At 53.5% G+C, this 20,604-nt stretch overlaps 1 protein-coding gene across 8 annotated transcripts in view; it reads left to right on the forward strand.

Annotated features, from left to right (window-relative positions):
* Positions 1-866: 866 nt before the first annotated feature.
* The window catches only part of Cux2 (cut like homeobox 2), a 177,340-nt gene continuing 157,602 nt past the window's right edge, over positions 867-20,604 (forward strand). For 4 of the 8 annotated variants that reach the window (XM_057764414.1, XM_057764409.1, XM_057764408.1 and 1 more), the window contains exon 1: positions 867-985. In XM_057764414.1, coding sequence (XP_057620397.1) covers positions 875-985 — 111 coding nt within the window. In that variant the 5' untranslated portion in view covers positions 867-874. Of the gene's footprint in view, positions 986-1,149; positions 1,225-7,685; positions 7,761-20,604 lie in introns of those variants that run through there. The other 4 variants (XM_057764410.1, XM_057764411.1, XM_057764416.1 and 1 more) reach the window with 4 other exon arrangements.

A 20,604-nucleotide genomic window follows, 5' to 3' on the forward strand; every position in this document is an offset into this window, starting at 1 on the left:
TGTAGGGAGAGGTCTGGAGGTTCGCAGACACAGAAAGGGAAAGGAAAATGTGAAAGATGACCCCTTGTCACTTCTTTGGTCCAAGGTCTGAACTGTAAAAGGCTAGGATCTCCCCTCTCTGTGCTAAAGATCAATTCTCCAAAGGCAACGAAAGCACAGGAACGCCATGCTGCAGGGCTGGGGGTCCCCTGGTGGATTGACCACAGTAATGTTTACATGACCTCCACACAGTGGTAAGAGGTCCGGAGCCCCTGTAGCAGGCCTGGGGCCCCTCAACCGATCCAAGAGTCTTTGGGGAAAGGCTTTTGCAAAGGTTTCTCTAAGAACACCCTGCAGCAATGATCACTCCACATCAGGGTCTTGCATGGTAAAGTTGTGGGGTGCGCCACGCCCGCTAAATAATAATGACCAAAGCCCTACTGTGAAGACTCAAAGCACAGACACGCAGGGTCCTGGGTCCCCAGCCAGGACCACGACCCCGTCTCGGGTCGAAGGCTCCCGGTGCGGGCGAGCACGGTGCTAGGCGCCCGGAGACTTTCCCACGGCTCCGGGACGCCCCCTGGCGGAAGCGTGTGTCGCGCGGGGGACCTCGGCCAGCCCGGCGCGCGTGTGCTCCGTGCTCCCCTTGCGCGAAGTCACGCAGAGACCGGCCCCACGCGCTGCAGAGCGCCCACTTTGTTCTTTCCGGTCCCTGTCGCCCGCGGCCCCTCCGCGCTCCCGCCGCCCCCTGCGCATCGATCCGCGCGCGCGGCGCTGTCGATAAGTTTGCGAGAAGCCAAAGTCAAGTGCGTACGCGTGGAGCCGGGCCGCGCTCCCGGGGTCCAGCCCGGGTGTTGGCGGCAGCCGCATCCCCGGCCGCGCGCCCGCCCCCAAGATGGCGGCCGAGGGGGGACCGCGGGGGGCCCGGGGGCCGAGGCCGGCCAGGGCGGCACGGGCGACCAGGGGGCCGCGCTCAAGACGGCGCCTGGACCTGCGGCGGCTGCAGGTGAGCGAGCCAGCTTGCCTTTGTTCGCCGCCGCCTCGATCGGCCGGCCGCCGGGACGTGGGAGCCTCCGGGGCGGGAGGAGCGCGGGGAGCGGGAGGAGCGCGGGGAGCACGGAGAGCGCGGGCAGCGCGGGGAGCGGGGAGCGGGACGCGGCTGCGCAGCCGCCCAGCCACCGCCGCCGCCGCCACCGGCTGCTGCAGCCCGGACACTCGGTGCTCCTCCCGGGCAGATCCCTGCGGGTTAGTCTCTGCGTCTTGCTTTCCCCCTCCCTCAGTTTGCTAACCCCCCTCCGTCCGTTTTCCCTCCCTCCGCCTGCTTTCTGCCTCCCTCCTTTCCACCTCTGTCTTGCCACCCCCTCCCGCTTTGCTTTCCTTACCCTCCCCTTGCTTGCTCCCTCATCTTGCTCCCTTCCCCCGCTTGCTCACCCCCACCTCCACCTTCCCCTCCATCCCAGTCCCCGGGCCTGGAGCCCCAGGCTCGAGCGCGCGCAACTTTGCGCACCTGCCGCGGGGCGGAGCAGGTGCGCGGTCTGCGGCCCCTGGGAACTTTTGCACCCGCGGCCCAGGCTTGTGGCTCGACCTCGCCGGCTTCCGCACCCTGCTCTCCCTGCCCTGGGTCTCCTGGGTTCCCGTGGACCCCCTCGCTCCCCTCTCCTTCCCTGGGGCGACGCTCTTCGCAGCCCCAGCACTTTTTCCGCTGTTCCTGGTGCGCGGGCTCCCGGTGCCCGGGGTTGGGATGTTTGCTGCCATCTTTCTGAGGCCCAGGGTTTTGGGGGGTGTCTCACAGTAGCCCAACTGGAGACACACCTGGGTGCTCAGTATGCCCGCAGAGGCTCCCCATGCCCTGCAGTCGGACAGTCACGGCAGGTGCGGCGATGACTAGGGGCGGGGAAGGCGTACGGATAACCGCGCTCTGAGAGCATTCTGCCTGGCCAGTGACATTCTCAGAAGACGGGGCAGCATGTCTGGAGATTTCATTAAAAAAAAAAAAAAACCGGGGGGGGACCCCACTTTATCCTTTTAATCTGCCCGCAGATCTCGTTAAGTTGCCTCTGATAAGTGGCTCCAGCCCCCCTCTTCTCTATTCCCACTTCTCGCTCCCCTCCTCCCGCAAAGCCATTGAGCCGGAGAGAAAATCGGGGCACTCAGGCATGCAGTTAATAACTGCGAGAACCGTACAATTCCTGGTCCGCGCCCGAGTTGAGGTTACAGTTTGGTGGCCGGCTGAGATGGGCAGGGTTGTTAGCTGTGCTTGCTGATTTAAAAGATGCTAAAGTGGCCTTTGGTTGGGGGGTGGGAAGAGAAGGAATGAGAGGGAGAGAGAGTTGGGTAGCCACATTGGGCTTGGCACGAAGGCCAATGGTAATCGTATTCCCTGCTAATGTTTGTAAATGAGACCCGGGCAGGCTGGGGGACAGCGTCTTTATTTATGATTGATGTTCTGTAACATAAGGAATGACAAGAACGCGGCAGACGAGAGGGGAGTGAGCAGCTGGGCTGGCGGAAGCCCTTAGCCGGGTGCTATTGTTATTCTGCTGGAGAGAATTGCCACGGTGAGGTTTACAGCGCCGGTATTTGCCCGGGTCGGCAGGAATGCCAGTTAACACAATTCTCATTAGATAACTCGCTTTCCATCGAGGAGCCTGGGTTGCAGGTTTGATGGGAGAGAAGCTGACCCGAGACTGAGAGCTGGGTGCGGCTTCCCGCATTGATTTCTGAGCTGGGGGTGTTGATGCTTGCTGCTCCCTGCCCCTAGTCTTGGTGGGGAGTCTTTTGTGGAAGGTCACCCCAGTCTTGGTTCCAGCTGACTCCCTAGGGTCTGCAAGCCTTTTGTTAGGTTCTTAGAACACACTGAGATAGAAAAGGATATTTGAGCTGTAAGGGGGTGGTAGACAGGCCTGTCCAGGTGGCAGGGACCGGCAGCACTAAGACCTCTCCCCCCAATAGGGGATGTGCAAGGTTGTGTGTCTGGGGGAACTCATTAAGACAATGGCTGTACGTCTGGTACAAACAGACTCCCAGGGAGTGTGGGGGGGGGGCTCATCTGAATCGATATAAAGAGGAGGAGATGTCCCCCAGGGAGTTCGCAAAGGCTGCATAGTTCTAGAGCTCAGAGCTATGACTGTGGCAGTTCCAGCATGCAGCTATCCAGCCCCAGGCCAGCACAACTGCCCACTCCTTCCCCAGTCTCAGAATCTCCTGTGCTCCCTTGCGCAGTGGGCAAAGCCCAGGGTCTTTCGGGTATCCACCTCTGAGCCCTTTGCCCAGGGACCCTTTCTGGTAATCCTGCTAATGACTCCTCCTCCACGCTCGCCTGCATCTTCATTTTTCATCCTCCACAGAGGAGAGGAAACTTCTGCAGCTTATTTTGACATACAGGTAGGAACTGTGGATCTATGCAGGCTCGGAACTGGGGCTCCCATACCCAGAGCTGGGGCCTGGGAGGACTGTGAGTCTTGTATCCTGGGTTGTTCAGGTTGCGTGGTTCCTTGCAGCTTGATTCCTAAGTCTTAAAGTGATCAAGCCAGTAAAAGCAGCCCATGTCCCCAGGCTGGACCACATTGCTGACGCTGTCCCATTCGGAACAAGAAAGGTGACCTTGTGCCAGCTGGGCTCTCAGCCCTCTGAAATATATATATATATATATATATTTTAAACATGGAAGCTGTCCAGTTAGTCATTTTTTGTTCCAGCACATTATTCTCTGAGCATAGTGGAATGAACATGCTGGGGCTGGCTTGGTGGGGTGGAAGTCAGTCAACCCCAGGGGTTGGGGGCTCAAGGACCTTGGCACTCCTCAGTCCCCTCCCCCACTCTCCTTCTTTCCCCCTTCTTTGCTTGTAGCAGCTCAGAAATAAGGAGAAATAAAATCCCGTCCTGAGTTAATGCTGGCATATTTCATTTGGTTATAGGATGGTTTTATGGTGAGCATCACTAATGCGGGCTTATTTTATGGCTTTTCTGTGTATTGTCGTTGTAACTGGATTCATGGGTTCATGGTTTTCTCTTCTGTTTTCCTTTACCTCTTCTCTCCCTTTTAGATGTTCTGGGGGGTCCTGGCCCCCAGAACATCTTTCCTCTCTCCCAAAGAGAGTTGCTTAAGCTAAGCGGTTAGGGGCACCCAGTTTGAATGAGGGGATGGAGTCCCTCTGCCCAGCTGTGCTTGTGGGAGAGGGGAGTGATGGGGTTGGTGCCCCTCCCAGGAGACTCAGGTAGGAAAATGCTGTCCCTCTCTGAGGAATCCGCCGAACCCTCAGGATGAGCCAGCAGGACTGGGCCTTTTAGAAGCGTATTACAGAAACTTCTAGAATGGCTGGAGGCCAGGTATTGCTTTGTGGAATATTGTTCTGTGCTCAAAGTTCAGAAAAGAGTGTCGATATAACTAAAATATTATAACCTGTGATGTTCAGGAGCAGGTAGATTTTACACATCAGCTGTGAAGTGCTTAGACAGTCATTAGAGCCGTGACAGCCTGACTCACCTAAATGTGCTATCACTCCACACGTGTCAAATCCTCTTCTCCCCATGACGGCGGTAAATAAGCCATCAGCCGTGGTGAGCCCCAACTTTGGAAACTTTGACAGTGTAGAGTTGCTGTCTGTCAGAGCGGGGAGGAGGCAGGGAGGGCTTGGTGTGCCATGCCAGGCCAGCATGTGGGGAGACCGAGGAGGGGGTGGGGGTACGAGTGGGATCAGGGGAACTTTCTCTAGAAATACCTCAAGGTTAAGAAGGTTGAGCCCAAGTCACCGTCCTGTATGCGTTCATTAAGTCCAGCCGGCTGGTGTGCCATTCCTTCTGCCTTCCTGCTTCCCGAGACCTCCTTTTCCCAGAAAGAGCTGGAAGCAGATGTTCATGTATTAAGGAGCCCAGCCATCGTTTCTGGGTACCCTCCCCTCCCCCAGTCCTGGTTTCTCACCTGGTCAGAAAGATGGGCTCTCTGTTGGAGTGCTGGGAAGGAGCAGAACAGCTCTCCCCCCCCCCCCCCCCCCGCCGCGTGCTCCCTGTCCAGGTTGTGTGTGTGTTGGAGATACCTTAGGATTTCCTTTAGGAGATGGAGACAGTATGAGGAGTTGGCTGAGCACTTTGGTGTCTAGGTGACCTGCACAGACCTGGCTGCATGGGCGTGGGGGTTGTGCCAGCATATACACAAATAGAATAATTGACTTCCCCCACCCCCGTCTTTCTTTTTCTTTTAATTTGCCCATTAAAAGAGGATTCTATCTTCAGACTTGACATTCTGCGAGGTAACCTTTCTTCCGTGGTGTCTTACACGTAAACACCTTGGCTGGTCTAAGTTTGGGTCTGGTTGATGGCAGTCAGGGGCCGCCTAGGAACTGTAGGTTTGTATGCCATTTTCTGCAAGGGGAGCAACGGCTAACCAGTTCCCGGTCACCTGGCGGTGAGACAGGGCTTGGTACAGGTGAGGCTCAGGTGGGCCTTGAAGCAGTGGCTTGGTACAGGTGAGACTCAGGCGGGCCTTGAAGCAGTAGCTTGGTATGGGTGAGGCTCACCTTTCCTACCTGTGCTTTTTCTTTTCTCTTTTTCTTTGAGACGGGGCTGACTAGCCCAGGCTTGCCTCAAACTCTGGATCCTCCTACCTCAGCTTTCTAAGTGCTAGGACCCAGGCAACCCTGTACTGGCCTGCTTTTGATCCTGGCCTGGGGACCTGTCTCTATGGTGGGGGAGATGACCCAGCACCCCAGGTCTTCCAGAAGACTGAGCCACTGTGTAGGCTGAGGTAGAGAGAGAGGAAGGGGCACTCAGTGTCACATTCTATGGCTTAGCCCAGCTTCAGCTCTGCTGTGACTGGTGTTGGTGGTGATGGCGGGGGCTGCTGGTCCTTTAAGTAATTTTATTCTGAGACAAGAAATTCTTAGGGTAGAGTTCACTGTATGCTGAATCTCCCTGACTCCCTGGCAAAGATAGGTTGAAGTGCTTCATAAAATGATAGTTTCCTCTGATGCATGCGTTAAGCCTCTAATCCCTTTGTTCCGATGAATACCATGTGACCTGACCCCACCCCTCCACCCCTCCATCTCTGTCCCCTACTCACTCTGCTCTTCCATCACACAGAACCCACCCCTACCCCATGGCCTTTGCACATGCATTTCCCTTATCTGGAACCTTGTCGTTGCCCCCAGTCTCTAATCGTCTCCGCTCTCCCCACAAACAGTAAATCTGACCTCTCCCATTTTACTTTATTTCTGCGTGTAGGTGTGTGTGCAGGTGCGTGTGGGTGCGTGTGCAGGTTCATGTGTGTGCAGGTGCGTGTGTGTGTGTGCAGGGGTGTGTGTGTGTGCAGGTGCATGTGTGTATTTGTAGGTGCATGTGTGTGTGTGTGTGCAGGTGCGTGTGCAGGTACGTGTGGGTGCTGTGCAGGTGCATGTGGGTGCGCATGGAGGCTGGTGGTTGACATCAGGTGTCTCCCTCAGGCACTGGCCATCCTATTTTTTGGGTCAGGATGTGATGGTTAGTTCTGACGGTCAACAGACATGGCCTCAAGTCTCCTGGAAGAGTGTAGTGAGGGGTTGTCTAGATTGGGTTAGCCTGTGGTATGTCTGTATGTCTGTGGGGGATCATCTAAATGGATTTGGGAGACCCCAGTCTGGAAGCGTGCAGCACCGTTCCCTGCCTTGGCCCAGGGTTGTGTAAGAGCATAGGAAGCTAGCAACGATCGTACATGTGTTTGTGCTCTCTGATTCTGGCTGTGAATGTCCTAGTGCTTCAAGCCTTTCCAGGGTTTTCATTTTACCCTCCGAGCCATCTCCCCAGCCTGACTTTTTTTGTTGTTGTTATTGTTTACTTTTTTTTTTTCAAGATAGGGTTTCTCTGTAGCTTTGGAGCCTGTCCTGGAACTAGCTCTTGTAGACCAGGCTGACCTGGAACTCACAGAGACCCACCTGACTCTGCCCTGCCTCCTGAATGCTGGGATTAAAGATGTGCGCCACCACTGCCCAGCTTTTGTTTTTGTTTTTTGATACAGGGTTTCTCTTTGTAGCCCTGGCCACCCTGGAGCTTGCTCTGTAGACCAGGCTGTCCTTGAACTCTGATATCCGCCTGCCTCTGCCTCCCAAGTGCTGGGGTTAAAGGCGTGCACCACCACCGTCTTTGTGTGTGTGTTTTAATGCAAAGGTGTATCCAGGCTTTCTAGGGACCATGCATTTTCTCAAGGTTGACCTCAACTTTCTGGGGATGTGGTGGCTCTGTGCAGCCTAGGAAATAGTTGTCTGCCATCAGATGTGGTAACTGACTTCCACAAAGGCTCAGGACAGTCACATACTTGGAGGTTCCTGGTTCACCATCCAACTCTGCCTCCATAGTGTACCTGGAGCCTTGGCCAATGAAAGTGAATGGGTGTGACTGGCTGTAGCCAATAAGAACAAAGAGGTGTGGCTAGCCTTAGTCAATAAGTGGTCCTAGTCAATAAAACTTTATTCACAAAAGTAGGTAATGATAGCCATGGAGTGGCCTGGGGTCTGTGGTTATTCCCTCATCTCCTGGTTGTGAAATATCTGTCATATAGGCAAGCCATTCCTGGATTTTCCCTTTTCAAGAAAGAATGCATTGCCTCTGCTTTAAGATGGAAGCCTGGCTGTCCAGGATTTTGATAGATGCCCTGCCTCCTGGCTTCCTGTCTCCCTGTCACCTGCCAGTGTGTGACCTTGAGCAGTGACTAGCCTATCTGTGCCTTTCTCTTTCAGTGGGACTGTTAGTATTCCCCTACTACGTGGAGTACGGCGGTGTTCAGCAGAGCGTGGGGCGTGCGACCATGCTTTGTAAGTGCTTGTTCCTTCTTAGGTGTTTTTTAGGGTGTGGGGCAGCAGCCAGAACCTGCCGGCTTGGCAGACTGTCTCGAGGCTTTTTGGGTGTTGCGGTATGCTTTCCTAGTATCATGCAGACGCCTGCATAGGTGACGGAGGTTGCAGCATGGAACCCTGCGTGGCCCACAGGTGTGTCTGTCTGTCTGTGTGGATGAACTGGGATGTGCATGCTTTCTCGTGAAAGCTGTTGGTGTTTAGAACATGGGAGATTTTAACTCAGAAATACAGCTGCTTCGGTTCCCTTGTAGATGAGGGGCTTTAGTGCCGGGAAGGGTGTTCCCAACTGAGGGAACAGCTGGCCGCAAAAGCGCAAAGGATCGGGGGTCCACGGGGGTCAGGACAACTGGAGGGCCAAGATCACTGGCTATCAAGGTTACCTTGTCCTGGTTATGGCTGTTTTAACAGGTGCCTTGAGTCAGAAAAAACTCTTCCAGGGACCCCAAGGCTCCTGACAGTCCCGTGGAGAGAGATGGGTGTGGTACAGAGTCAAGTAGCTAGTCGCCTCCAAAAGTGCCTGCTGAAGACCCTTCCCCACCCCCACTCTGTCTCTGCCATCCTCTAGGCGAACCAAACTGCAGTTCCCGGATATACGTTTGTCATTAAAAAGAAAGGCAGAAGAAAATCAATCCCCGGGCGTTCTGCTCTGAGTTGGTTGTCTGCCCAGGGCGCCTGGAGCCCAGCAGTGCTTAAGACTGTGTGAGCCGCTGTCACTCAAACTGGACAGGACCAATGGGTCCCTGGGAGCCGCTCTGCTGGATTGGCTCGAACAATTGGCCGCTTAGGTGTGGGTGCTGTGGCTGGGGAAACCAGAGAGATGATCACTTCCCTGGGCGGGGACCCCTGAAAGGATCACCACTCAGCAGCTTGTCATTTGATACCTGTTGTCCCCCATGAGCAACTCTGGACCTGTGTCGGTAGGCTGTGTTGAAACCTCAAATCTTCTGTCTGCTGTTTACCAGCTGTGTGGCTTGGCTGAGTTGCTTAACCTCTCTGAGCCATGGCTTCTCATATATAAAGTGCAGATAGCGGTGGTAGTAAACTCAATGCTGGGAACCCAACACACAGAAATGCTAGAGAGAGCTGGAATTTATAACTGCTGTTGTTTTACTCTGTAGATGTTTGTTTACTATTCATGGGGACACTAATAACGATAATTAGTAATTATATAAATAATAGTGTAACAACATAATTAAGATAACTTGTAAACTATGTGGTTAGAGGGTATAGATATTACATAGATGTTAGCCAGAAGGAGGAAGACTGGGTGCCGGAAGCTGCGAGATGACAGGCACAGGCAAGGTGAACACAATCTGGACACTGAGCTTGTCACCAGATGTTGGAATGTGACCAAGAAGTCGTCTGTACCTGACTTCCTGGAAACAATGACTTTTGAAGCAGGGATCTGAGGGAACACTCCCCAAAGTGGGAACAGCATGTGCAAAGGCCCCATGCGCAGAGAGCTGCATATAGCACAGACCTGGAGCAGGCAGGAGGCGGGGCCTCAGGTTCCAGCTGTGCTGTAGGAACCGCCTGCCCCTGTGCCCCCCTCCTCTCCCAGAGGACAATTGCTGCACTGTCAAACACAGGAAATGCCTCGGGAACCTTATTTTGTAACTAGTTAACCCACTTCACCCACCTTCCCTTTCAATCTCATGACTGTGCATGGCACTGCCAGGGTTCAAATCCCAGCTCTACCGCTTGCTGGCCGCGTGTCCTACTTTCTCTCTTGAGGCTTGCTTTTCCCACCTGCAGGTGGGCATGTTGGTGGCTTTGTTGGTCAGGGTTGCAAGGGAGTGTCTTGTAGAGTGTCCAGGGAAGGTGACAGGTCTTAACTGCTCAGCCTCCACAGGGGGACGCAGCACACAGAGTAGCTGGGACAGGCCCAATGCATTTTCTTTGCTATGCACCCCATCTTCATGTGTGCTTCTTGGAGGCAGCAGACAGAAAGTGAGGTCACATACCTAGGGCTCCCACTGCTGGGAAACACCCTCTAAGATGTCCATCAAATTCCGAGGGAGCTGTCATGGTGCTCTAACTCTGGTCTGGTCCAAAACGTCTCTCTCTTGCCTCCTGCCTTCATGCCTCTGTGGCATCTTCACTGTTTCCTGGCAGCACCCAACCACAGTCCTTTGCCCCAAGTGTCTGACCCGTCCTTCCCGGAGATCTTCCTCTGGTTCGCTGACCCCTGCTTCTGTAACCCCCATTTAGACAGAACCCCATCATCCTTTCTGAAATACTCCTTAGCTGCCCCCACTGGTTTGATCATTCATTCACTTATTCATTCATTTGTTCCTTCTTCCTTCTCCTCTCCCCTCAGGGAGTCACTCTGGAGCACTCAAGCTAATGGAAACCATTCGGCCTCAGGCCAGTGGTGAGCCTGGTTTATCTTTAGCTCTGTGCGACTTGCTTTAGAAACTGGTGACCCCAATTCCAGTCCCCTTCTAATTAATGTGGCTATGAATTAATTTCCAGTGGCTGTGGGCCACCTGCGATGGTTTGCCAGCCTCAGTCGTAGAAGACTCAAAGCACTTAGGGACAGCTGTCATGGTGACAGGACATAGGTAGGTGGCATCTCTCACCAGATGCCATGCGTGTCCGCTCAGGGATCAGAGAGGAGCTGAGAGCGCGGACAGTGACTCCAGTCTAAAGTCAGAGTCCAGTCTGGAGATGTAACTGGTGTGAGCGACCCTTGGACTTGAGCAGGGAGGCCTTGGGCAACCTTTCTGTCTCAGTTTCTTTATCTGTAGGATGGGTATCAGGTCTAGCCCCCCTCTTCTTGGGATGTGAGATAAGACACAGAGGCCCTTGACCACGGCCTGGAGCCAGTTTGTTCCTGTCTCTCTGGCATCTCTTGCTCCTGTCTCTCTCACGTTGGGGCCTCTCTCCACTTCAGAGAACCAAGTCTCTGGGTGGAGGTGGCTGCTCTGATATCTGGTGGGAGGAGGCACTTAAGTTTGGATGACGTAGGTGTGATGCCCCATGGCCTCCTCTAACCCAGCATAGTCAGCTGCTTCCTGCTTGGTCCACTGAGAGCCAGAAGCTGGGAGATGAGGGTTGGGGAGGTCAGAGCACGCCCTTGGGGTGCCCATGTGGTTTGGTGACTCTTGCGTCTTAATTCAAGCCAGACAGAAGTGAGAGCCTTGGCTCCCCTTGCTCTGTGATCCAAAGCCCCCGTCAATTCTCATTTTATCGCTCAATCCAATGCCATATTTCCCACAGGTGGCATTGCCAGGGCTGGAACCCATCTCTGTGAGTGACTAGGGGCCTTGCCGGGCTGAGCCCACCTGCACTCCCTACACTTGCCTTTCTCCTCCCTCCCTCCTTCCTTCTCTCTCTCTCTTCCCCCTCCTTTTCCAAACAGTCTCCTATAGCCTAGGCTGGTTTCAAACTTGCTGCGTAGCCAAGGATGACCTTTAAGTCCTGCTCTTCCTGCCTCTTCCTCCCCGGTGTGGGAATTACAGGTGTTCACACCACCCCCGGTTTATGTGGTGCTGGGGAACGGAACCCAGAGCTCTTGTGCACCAGGCAAGCACTGTGCTGTGTCCCCAGCCTCTTCAAACAACCTTCCATCATCAACTCTAGGAAATGATCCTGGCCCCAGCCCAGAACAGCCTGGGCAGTAGTTTAGTCAGTGACTCCAGACTAGTGGTCTTAACCTGTGGGTCACGACCCCTTGGGAGGGTCACCTAAGACCAAGGGGAAACCCAGACTTTTACATTATGATTCATAACAGTAAGATTCATGCAGTTATGAAGTAGCAACGAAAATAATTTTATGACTGCAGGTCATCACAACATGAGGAACTTTATTAAAAGAACTGCATTAGGAAGGCTGAGAACCACTGCTCTAGAACATTCCCTAGTCTGGATGGATAGTGAGTGCTCCCCACCATCCAGCCCACCTTCCCACCAGTGTGGGGTGGCTTGGCACCCCCAGTCCTGTGGCCTGTGTTCCACAAGATGAAACTCCGGACTGGACTGATAATAAGCAGCTATTGATCCCTGTGGTGGTCGTTATCAAGATTTATTTAGTCAATATGGCCTCCCCGCTCAATAAATTGTGTCGTTGATAAAGAAGGAAGGAGACGGACTTGTAGACTGTATTAAAAAGTTTTTCAGATTTTCATTTAACAGCTTACTCCACCCCCACCCTTTCCGAGCTGAGCCCGTAGCAGCAGCACAGGCTACCGGTGAACTTGGCACCCGCGAATTGATGTCTTCCACTTCCTTCCGGGCTTTGCTTCACCCCCTCCCATCAGCACCCCGTTTTCTCGTTTGATATTCACTGTCTTTGGGGGCTGACAGTGTAGTTACCCTAGACTATAGATGCAGTCTCTGAGCCCAAGATCACCCAGGGCTTCATCCCGGGCTGTCTGGCCGGACTGTTTGCTCAGCGGCTGTCACTCATCAAGTAAATGGCCGGCTGTGTTTTCACTGGGTGCTGTGAGCAGGCCTTGGAGCCTGCTGGGGTCTGTGGGTGCCAAACGGATGGGGAAGCACAGACGTGGAAACGGAGGGAAGAGAAGTGTCCAAGTCGGATGGGGGTGCCTGTCCACTCAGGGTGGCTGGTGCTGGGGGCCGCCCTGTGTAGGTGATGCTCCGGCTGTGAGAAGGAGTTGATTAGGCAAAATGCAGGCAGAAGAGAGCTCATAGCCACAAGCAACTTCCTGCTCTCGGCAGGGTGGGCAACATCTGGCCGCGGGTGTGAGGGTTTGAATGAGAAATGTCCAATGTCCGCCAAGGGCTCATGCGTTTGAAGAGTTGGTCCCCAGCTGGTGGCTCTCTTTAGGGAGTCTGGGCAGCCTTTGTGAGTTGGGGCATTGGGCTTATGTCTGTCTGTCCTGCCCACTTCCCCGGAGATGTGAGGGAGTCCAATCCTTCCCCTGCCCGCCACCATGACACTGGACTGTGCTCTGTCATCCAGAGTAGCCCTTCCTCCTTCAAGGTGCCCATTAGGTGTTTGGTCACAGGGAAGAAGTAACAGCATAAGGATGTGGGGGGTAGCCCCATTTTTTTGTCTCCAGGAAATCCGAGAGGCCAACTTCCCCTTCTATTTAACCACCTTCCAGAATGTCATCTGCATTTCCGTTTCTGTCCCTAACTCTTCCACCCACCCTGCAGCTACTTCCAGCTGCCACCTCCTCACAGCCCTCCCCCCCACCTCCGCCATGTCCTCCTCTTCCCTTCCCACCTCCTGATGTCACTTCCTCTCGGGTCCTTCTTGGTGTCTCTTCACTTTGTCCCCTAGGTGACTTGCCGTATCCCCTAGTTACCTGCTCTCCACCCAACCCTACCAGCTTCTTTACACAGCTTCCAACTTCTGCTCTTAGCAACATTGTAAAATTTTATTGTACCCGTATTTACTTAATTTTATCTGCATGTCTGTCTTGCACGTGTGAATATAGACCATGGAGGTACCTGGTGCCTGTGGGCACCAGAAGAGTGACAGGTGGTTGTGAGCTGTAGCCTCATAGAACATCATCCACATCCTTCTGTGGGTGCTGGGAACCAAACCCAGGTCCTCTGCAAGAGCATCTCTCTCAGCCACTAAGCCATCTCTCCAACCACTATGGACACCTTTTGACCGTGTGTGGCAAAGCTGTCTCTGGGTCCAGATGACCAGATTGAACTCTTATCCCCTGGGCCTCCACCTGAGGACCCCGAGATCCACAGGACAGAAACTATTGGCTCCCGTCTCCCACCCTCCCCCTGTCAGGCTGTCACTCAACCAAGGGGTTCACCACCATTATCTACTTATCTACTCCCTTTGCCACCATTGGCAGCTGGACAGAGGCCCTGTCACTTCCTCTGGACTTGCTTACCTGGCTTGTCTTCTGGACTGCCTTTGGCTCCCCACCATGCTCACACAGTGGGGTGTTTATAGATCAGGTAAGAACCAGCTATAGCAGGTAGAGTTCTGAGTTTGAGGTTAGCCTGGTCTTTTAGGTGTCTGTTTTGTTCCTTTTTTTTTTTTTTAAAGATTTATTATATATACAGTGTTCTGTACTGCCTGTCTGCCTGCAGGCCCAAAGAGGGCACCAAATCTCATTACAGATGGTTGTGAGCCACCATGTGGTTGCTGGGAATTGAACTCAGGACCTCTGGAAGAGCAGCCAGTGCTCTTAACCACTGAGCCATCTCTCCAGCCCCCTGGTCCTCCATTCTTTTACTGTTTTCTTGAGTATTTTCTAATGTAGCATTGGTTTTCTTTGCAGTTACACAAGGGTTTGACATATTCATTTTAACTCATCTGATTAGGGCTCAGGTTTACCACTGTTTGATTAACATTCTTGCACATGCTAGGCCAGTGTTTTAACACTGAGCCACACTCCAGCCCCGGCCCCTCTGAGTCACACTCCTGCCCCTGCCCCTCTTCTGTACCTGATCTTGAACAACTATTTCTTGTACTTTCTACTCTTTAGTCCCAGGCCTCTGGAAGATCCCCTGCCCCACACCCCTAGCATATTAATGCCCCCTCCCTACCACCCCCTCTCCCACTAGAACCCTGTTGAACATCCTTTCCCTTTGGGCGCTTATAAAATTGGGTCACCAGGGACTGGTCTTGTGGGTGTCATTCCCTGTCCACAGTGAGGCTCTTCTGCCCTGTGTTCCCACAGCTGTGGTGTTCTGTGTGCACATGTGGTCAGCAGAGCCCTCGGAAGCCATGAGCTGAAACAGATCCCTTCACCCTCAGGTTTCTTGTCGGTTTGGTCACAGTGATGAAAAGGTAACCAAAATGGTGGGCTGCTGGCTAAGCCCACCTCCCCCATAGACCCCAGGCTCCTTCCAGCTTGGCTTCTCTTGTAGCTTGTGGGTCCCCTGATGTCACACTCTCTGGGGGATCCGCTGTGGCCAATTCTGGAACTGAGTGAAGGTGATTTTGCTTTTCTTGGCTTCCCTGTAGACGTCTGGAAAATGGGCAGGCATATCACTACAGATGAAAGACGTTTAGTATTTGAAAAAGTGTATATTAAATATATATCTTTAATTACTTTTATTTGTGTGTGTGCACACATGCGCTACAGTGTGCCTGCAGAGGTCAGAAGACAGCTTGCGAGAGGTCAGTTCTTCCATTCTACCATGTGGGTCCTGGGAATTGAACTTGGGTCAAGAGGCTTAGTGGCAAGCACCCTCTGAGCCGTCTTGCTAGCCCCCAAATATTTAGCTTTTGTTTTCTTTGTTCAGATTTAGTGATCAGTTAGACCCTCAGTGCTTCCCACAGCGACACTATGATGTGGGTCTTGCTAATCTCCCATTTTCAACGACTTGTCCCATGCCACACAACAGAGCCAGGCAGTCTGAGCGGCACACGCAGGCTTACCTGGCCTGTTATTGGTGTCACTGGGAAGGGGCCACTGTACTTGCAGCTGCCTCTCCCTTCTCCTAAAGCTAGTTCGTGTGCGGGCTGATGAGCGCGGGCGGCCCGCAGGAGACAGAGATGCCTGACAGGAATGGGAGCCAGGGCCAGAGTTCCTACAAATGCTCCCCACATAAGCCGTAGGCTTAGGATGTGCAGGTCCCTATAGAAGGAACCAGAGGACATCTGTGACCGTTTCCTGTCCCTCACCAGCTGAGGTCTCTGGACCCAGTCCCTCAGGCCAGTAGCCTGGCGCCTCTCCAAGCCAGCCTGTCCCTCAGAGGAAGTCCTGCACAGCCTCCATGATTGGGGGAGTTGGTCCCATGGCCCATGGCCTACTTTGAGAGGCTCAGCTCTGGAAAAGAATCCTTCGGAGCCGTGCAGGGCTCTGTGGAGGCTTCTGGAATGTGGGTAGTAGGAGAGACAAAGGCCCAGTTGCCACTACCAGCCTAGCTGCCAAGGTGGGGATCCCAAGGAAGGCAGACCCCCTCCTTCTTCCTCAGATGCCCCCTCACATCCCGTCCAGACGATGCCCTGGGTGGCTAGGGCCAGTCTGAGCCCTGCAGGTGAGCGGCCTTAGCTGAACCTGCTTCTTCCCCGGGGACCTTAGCACTGTGATGTGTGGCCTCCACGCACTGCTTTCAGGCTCTTTGCCTCGACCCTGCAGTGTCCTGGGCCCTTCCTGTAACGTGGTGGAAGTGGGTTATGGCTTTCTTTGGGAATGGTGTTTCTCAAGCTGGTCTGTGAAGCAGCAGAGTGTGGAGTGAGGCAAATCATGCATCTGTGTAGATGTATCAGTCAGTCATCGCCGTGTAACAAGACACGCAAGTCTTGTGGGAGTCATGACTGTAGGGCTCACAGGGTCGGTCAGTGAGGCAGAGCCCAGTTGAAGTGGCCGTCACCATTCTTGACAGCTGGGCATCAGCTGGCTCAGCTGCCCCAGCTGCCCGCAGGATTGCTGTGTGGCCTGCCCGGTAGGGGTTTCTCCCCACTGCTCAGTGCCCAGGTTTCCAGAGAAAAGGTGGAAACTTGGCTTTTGTCATTAGGCTTGGACATTGGTTGTCACTCAGTTAGCTTTGCCTCCAGCAACGGTCAGCCGTCCAAAGGGAGAGAGGTCTAGACGCCACTCCTCAGTGGCTGGCGTGTCAGCCACGCTCCATGAAGAACCTGGGAAGGGAGAGATATGGTGGCTGCCATCTTGGGAGAAGTTGTTTTCTGTGGAAAGGGAGGAGATGATTCATATCATTCAGGTGCAGGCGTGACAGAAAGTGGTTGGGGGAGACAGTGAGTGTGTTATAGGTTTGTGGAATGACTAGTAGTGACAGGAAGTAGCCAAGTAGGAGTGTAACAGGAAAGTCTGTGAGGAAAGAGTGGATGTGACGAGAAATGCCCAAATAGGAAGTGTGACAGGAGAGTGTGTAAGGGGAAGGAGTGTGACAGGAGAGTGTGTGAGGAGAATGGGTGTGACAGGAGAGTGTGTGAGGGGAATGGGTGTGACAGAGTGTGTGAGGGGAATGGGTGTGACAGAGTGTGTGAGGGGAATGGGTGTGACAGAGTGTGTGAGGGGAATGGGTGTGACAGAGTGTGTGAGGGGAATGGGTGTGACAGAGTGTGTGAGGGGAGTGGGTGTGACAGGAGAGTGTGTGAGGGGAATGGGTGTGACAGAGTGTGTGAGGGGAATGGGTGTGACAGAGTGTGTGAGGGGAGTGGGTGTGACAGGAGAGAGTGTGAGGGGAGTGGGTGTGACAGGAGAGTGTGTGAGGGGAGTGGGTGTGACAGAGTGTGTGAGGGGAATGGGTGTGACAGAGTGTGTGAGGGGAATGGGTGTGACAGGAGAGAGTGTGAGGGGAGTGGGTGTGACAGGAGAGTGTGTGAGGGGAATGGGTGTGACAGGAGAGTGTGTGAGGGGAATGGGTGTGACAGGAGAGTGTGTGAGGGGAATGGGTGTGACAGGAGAGTGTGTGAGGTGAATGGGTGTGACAGGGGAGTATTGAGGAGAATGGGTGTGACAGGGGAGCGTGTGAGGAGAATGGGTGTAACAGGAGAAAGTGTGAGGGGAATGGGTGTGACAGAGTGTGTGAGGGGAATGGGTGTGACAGGGGAGCGTGTGAGGGGAATGGGTGTGACAGGAGAAAGTGTGAGGGGAATGGGTGTGACAGGAGAGTGTGTGAGGGGAGTGGGTGTGACAGGAGAAAGTGTGAGGGGAATGGGTTGACAGGAGTGTGTGAGGGGAATGGGTGTGACAGGAGAGCGTGTGAGGGGAATGGGTGTGACAGGAGAGCGTGTGAGGGGAACGGGTGTGACAGGAGGCCGGTTCTGCCCGAGTCTGCCTTGGTGGCAGTAGTGAAGTCCTGAGTCTCTGAGCTGCCCCCTGAGCACCTTGGGGCTGCTGTCCAGTTCGCACATGGGGACCCAGGCCTCACCCGTCTGGCTGCCCCTCCTGACGCTCTGGGCCCTGCTTGGCCCTGCCTTAGACTTCTCTCAGCCGCATCTTTCCTGTGGGCTTCGTGCTCCCCACTCCCACAGCGCTCCCCTTCTTTGAGAGAAAGCATGACTCCCACCTCAACAGCCTGGAAGCCCTCCAACTACCACACTTCTCTTCAAATAAAAGCAGCTAATTAACATTATTCTTTAATTATTGCCTTTATCAACAAGGGGTCTGATTGCACCAGCAGGGTAGTTGCTTTCCCTTCAACTGCTCAAGTGAGTGCTTCAGTTCCTGGTGCTTTTGAAATGAATTTGATGTCATCTGCCCAGAGTCACTTAATGGGGACGCCCGGGTAATGACTGAACGCACTAACTCCGTTAGCAGCCCTGGAAGCGTGTAATTTGGCCCCTCAGGCAACCGCACTTTGAAAGTCTCTGGATAGTTTTGAACTCTCTGTTCTTAATTAAATATGCAATTTTTCACGGTAACCAGGTTAATTCTTTTGTGTTGTGTTGTAATACTGTTAGGAATTTTCAGAGTTCTTATTAAACATTATTCAGGCATTGTGAATTCCATAATTAAAAAAAATGAGAAGAACAAAGCTTGATTCCCTCTTTTCTTTTTTTTTCCCTGGCTAATTTATCAAATGAATTTTGCAAATTTTTCTTTCTGTCCCCAGACAGTGTGGCAAGTGTTTTAAAGGGGAAGGATTTAATTGCCCTGTAGGGATTGGCTGGTTATGAAGGATTTGGCTGTTTGATTAGTAAACCCAGTTGGGACCGGTCTAATACTCCATGATCTTAAAAATTGTCTGATTGTACCCTCTCGGAGGATCTTCGCTGCTCGCTCCCGCCCGTCCGCCCTCACAAGTTTGATTATGAAGCTGTGGGGAGAGGAGCCGGCAGCATCGACTTTACTTTAAATTGGGGATCTTGGGATTTTTTTTGCCCCCACCCCCACCTTGATTGGGGAGGGAAGAGGAGAGACAAAGGCAGAGACACGTAAACAGTGAGGGTGTGGGGGACACACATACACACAGGCAGCGACAGACACACAGACACCAAGACAGAATGATTCTCAAATCTCGGGTACCATGCAAGATGGAGGATGGTCAAGAGGGTGAGGCCCTAGGGGACATTTCACTGTATCCTTACAGATGATGGTTCCCCACCCCTGCCAGCTAGTCTAGATGCAGTTCCTCTGCAGGGAGGGAGGGAGGACCCATTTCCATTCTGGAATTGGGACCTGTTCCCAAAATGTACAGTCTGCCCTACTCTGAGCTTCCTGTTGGCAAAAGAGACAGGAACCCTAACTACCCTTAATCAGGTCATGGGGCTTCTCGGGTAGGGGATATGGTAGAGTGAGACAGGGCCTTGAAATGCTGACCCCTGGCACCTTTGTTTCCAGAAAGGCCACCTGCTTTTGCCTCAGTTTTCCCCATCTGTGAGATGGGGCAGATGACTGCTAGCCCTTTCGAGCTCTCCTGCCCTTCCAAATCTGTGTCTGTGCACATGCATGCACGCGTGCACATGTGCATACACACATGCACATACACACACGAGCACATGCATCCACACATGGATGTACGTGCACACACACAACCCCAGGATGCTGGCGTGGTGCAGCCTGCGCCTCCTCTTCTCTGGTCTATTTTTACTCCTGTTTCGGTCGTTGGGGACAAAGAAGAGCTCAGGAAGATTTCTGGGATTTGGGGCAGAGAGCGAGGCACACCGTGGGAGGATTTAGGAGAAATCGTCCGACTGCAAGGGAAAGAAGTACATTGTTACAGGACCTTGGATGTGGAGAAGGGAGTGCGATCCTGGACAGGCCCAGAGGACAGCTCTCTGTGTTCCTGTCCACTTCTTAATCCCATTGCGTTCCATGAGGCCAGCAGTCCTGGTCCAGTCTTTCATTGAGCAACTCTGGCTGTCCTTGGTTTTGTGTATACCGCCCTGGTGGCCCCCTTCTCCTGTCCCCCACCCCAGGCAGGGCTAAGACCTCTTTGAGACTTTGCTTTTAGATGTCCACTCCTAGTGTCCTTGCCTTGTTGTGGCAGGAGGGCTGGAGGCCTCGTGGTCAACAGCTTGGTTATAGGGGCAGGTATGTGCCACTCTGGACCTGTTTCCTCCCCCAGGAAATGGGTCTTTGACTGGGGACAGTGGAGTGAATTTTGTATAGGCTAGCATACAGTAGGTACTTTGTAAGTTAGCGGCATGGCGGCCGGATGAGTGGCTCTCGTTATGTCCCCCAGGGTACAGTGGGCATTCACCTGCCTCAGGAATGGTCGCAGTTGTCAAGCTGCCTGGGCTGGTGAGTGCATTTCTTTGGGGGCTTTGCATTGCACATGAGGGAGGCCCCCAAAGGGAGCCCCACCTGTATTATGCATATATATGTCACAGCTAAGTCAGAGGAGTGTGCGTACAAGGTCTTTCCAGCAGACAGGCTTGCTTATCTTACTGTGATTAAATATTTATCTGGGGCTTGTGAATACAGTACCTGGAAGTAGATAAAGTGACGTCATATGTGAAAGATGGGAGAAGCTGCATGCCCAGCTCAGCCTGGAGGAAGCAGAGTGGGAGGGGCTAGGCAGGGATGACTTAATTCCTTCACCTGGTGATGGGCCAGCAAACTTTGCATCTCCTCAGTGTTAGGCAGCCAGCCAAGTACCAGGGAGGACCCTGGGGATCAAAGGTCCTGGAGTGAGGGGGACATGCCTGTAGTTTTAGGAAGGGAGGGACAGGGAGTTTGGTGTGACCGGGTCCCAGTGGGAGGCCTCTGAGCTACCAGGTATGACTGGGAGGATGGGCAGCCTGGTTCTGATGGAGCTGTTTTTTTGGTTTTTTTTTTTTGAGACAGGGTTTCCCTGTGTAACAATCCTAGCTGTCCTGGAACTAGCTCTTGTAGACCAGGCTGGCCTCGAACTCACAGGGATTCACCTGCCTCTGCCTCCCGAGTGCTGGGATTAAAGGCGTGCGCCACCATGGCCCAGCCTCTGATGGAGCTGGTTTCCAGCTC

This window comes from Chionomys nivalis, chromosome 3 (genome assembly GCF_950005125.1).
Source record: "Chionomys nivalis chromosome 3, mChiNiv1.1, whole genome shotgun sequence".
In the NCBI taxonomy this organism is placed as follows: Eukaryota; Metazoa; Chordata; class Mammalia; order Rodentia; family Cricetidae; genus Chionomys; species Chionomys nivalis.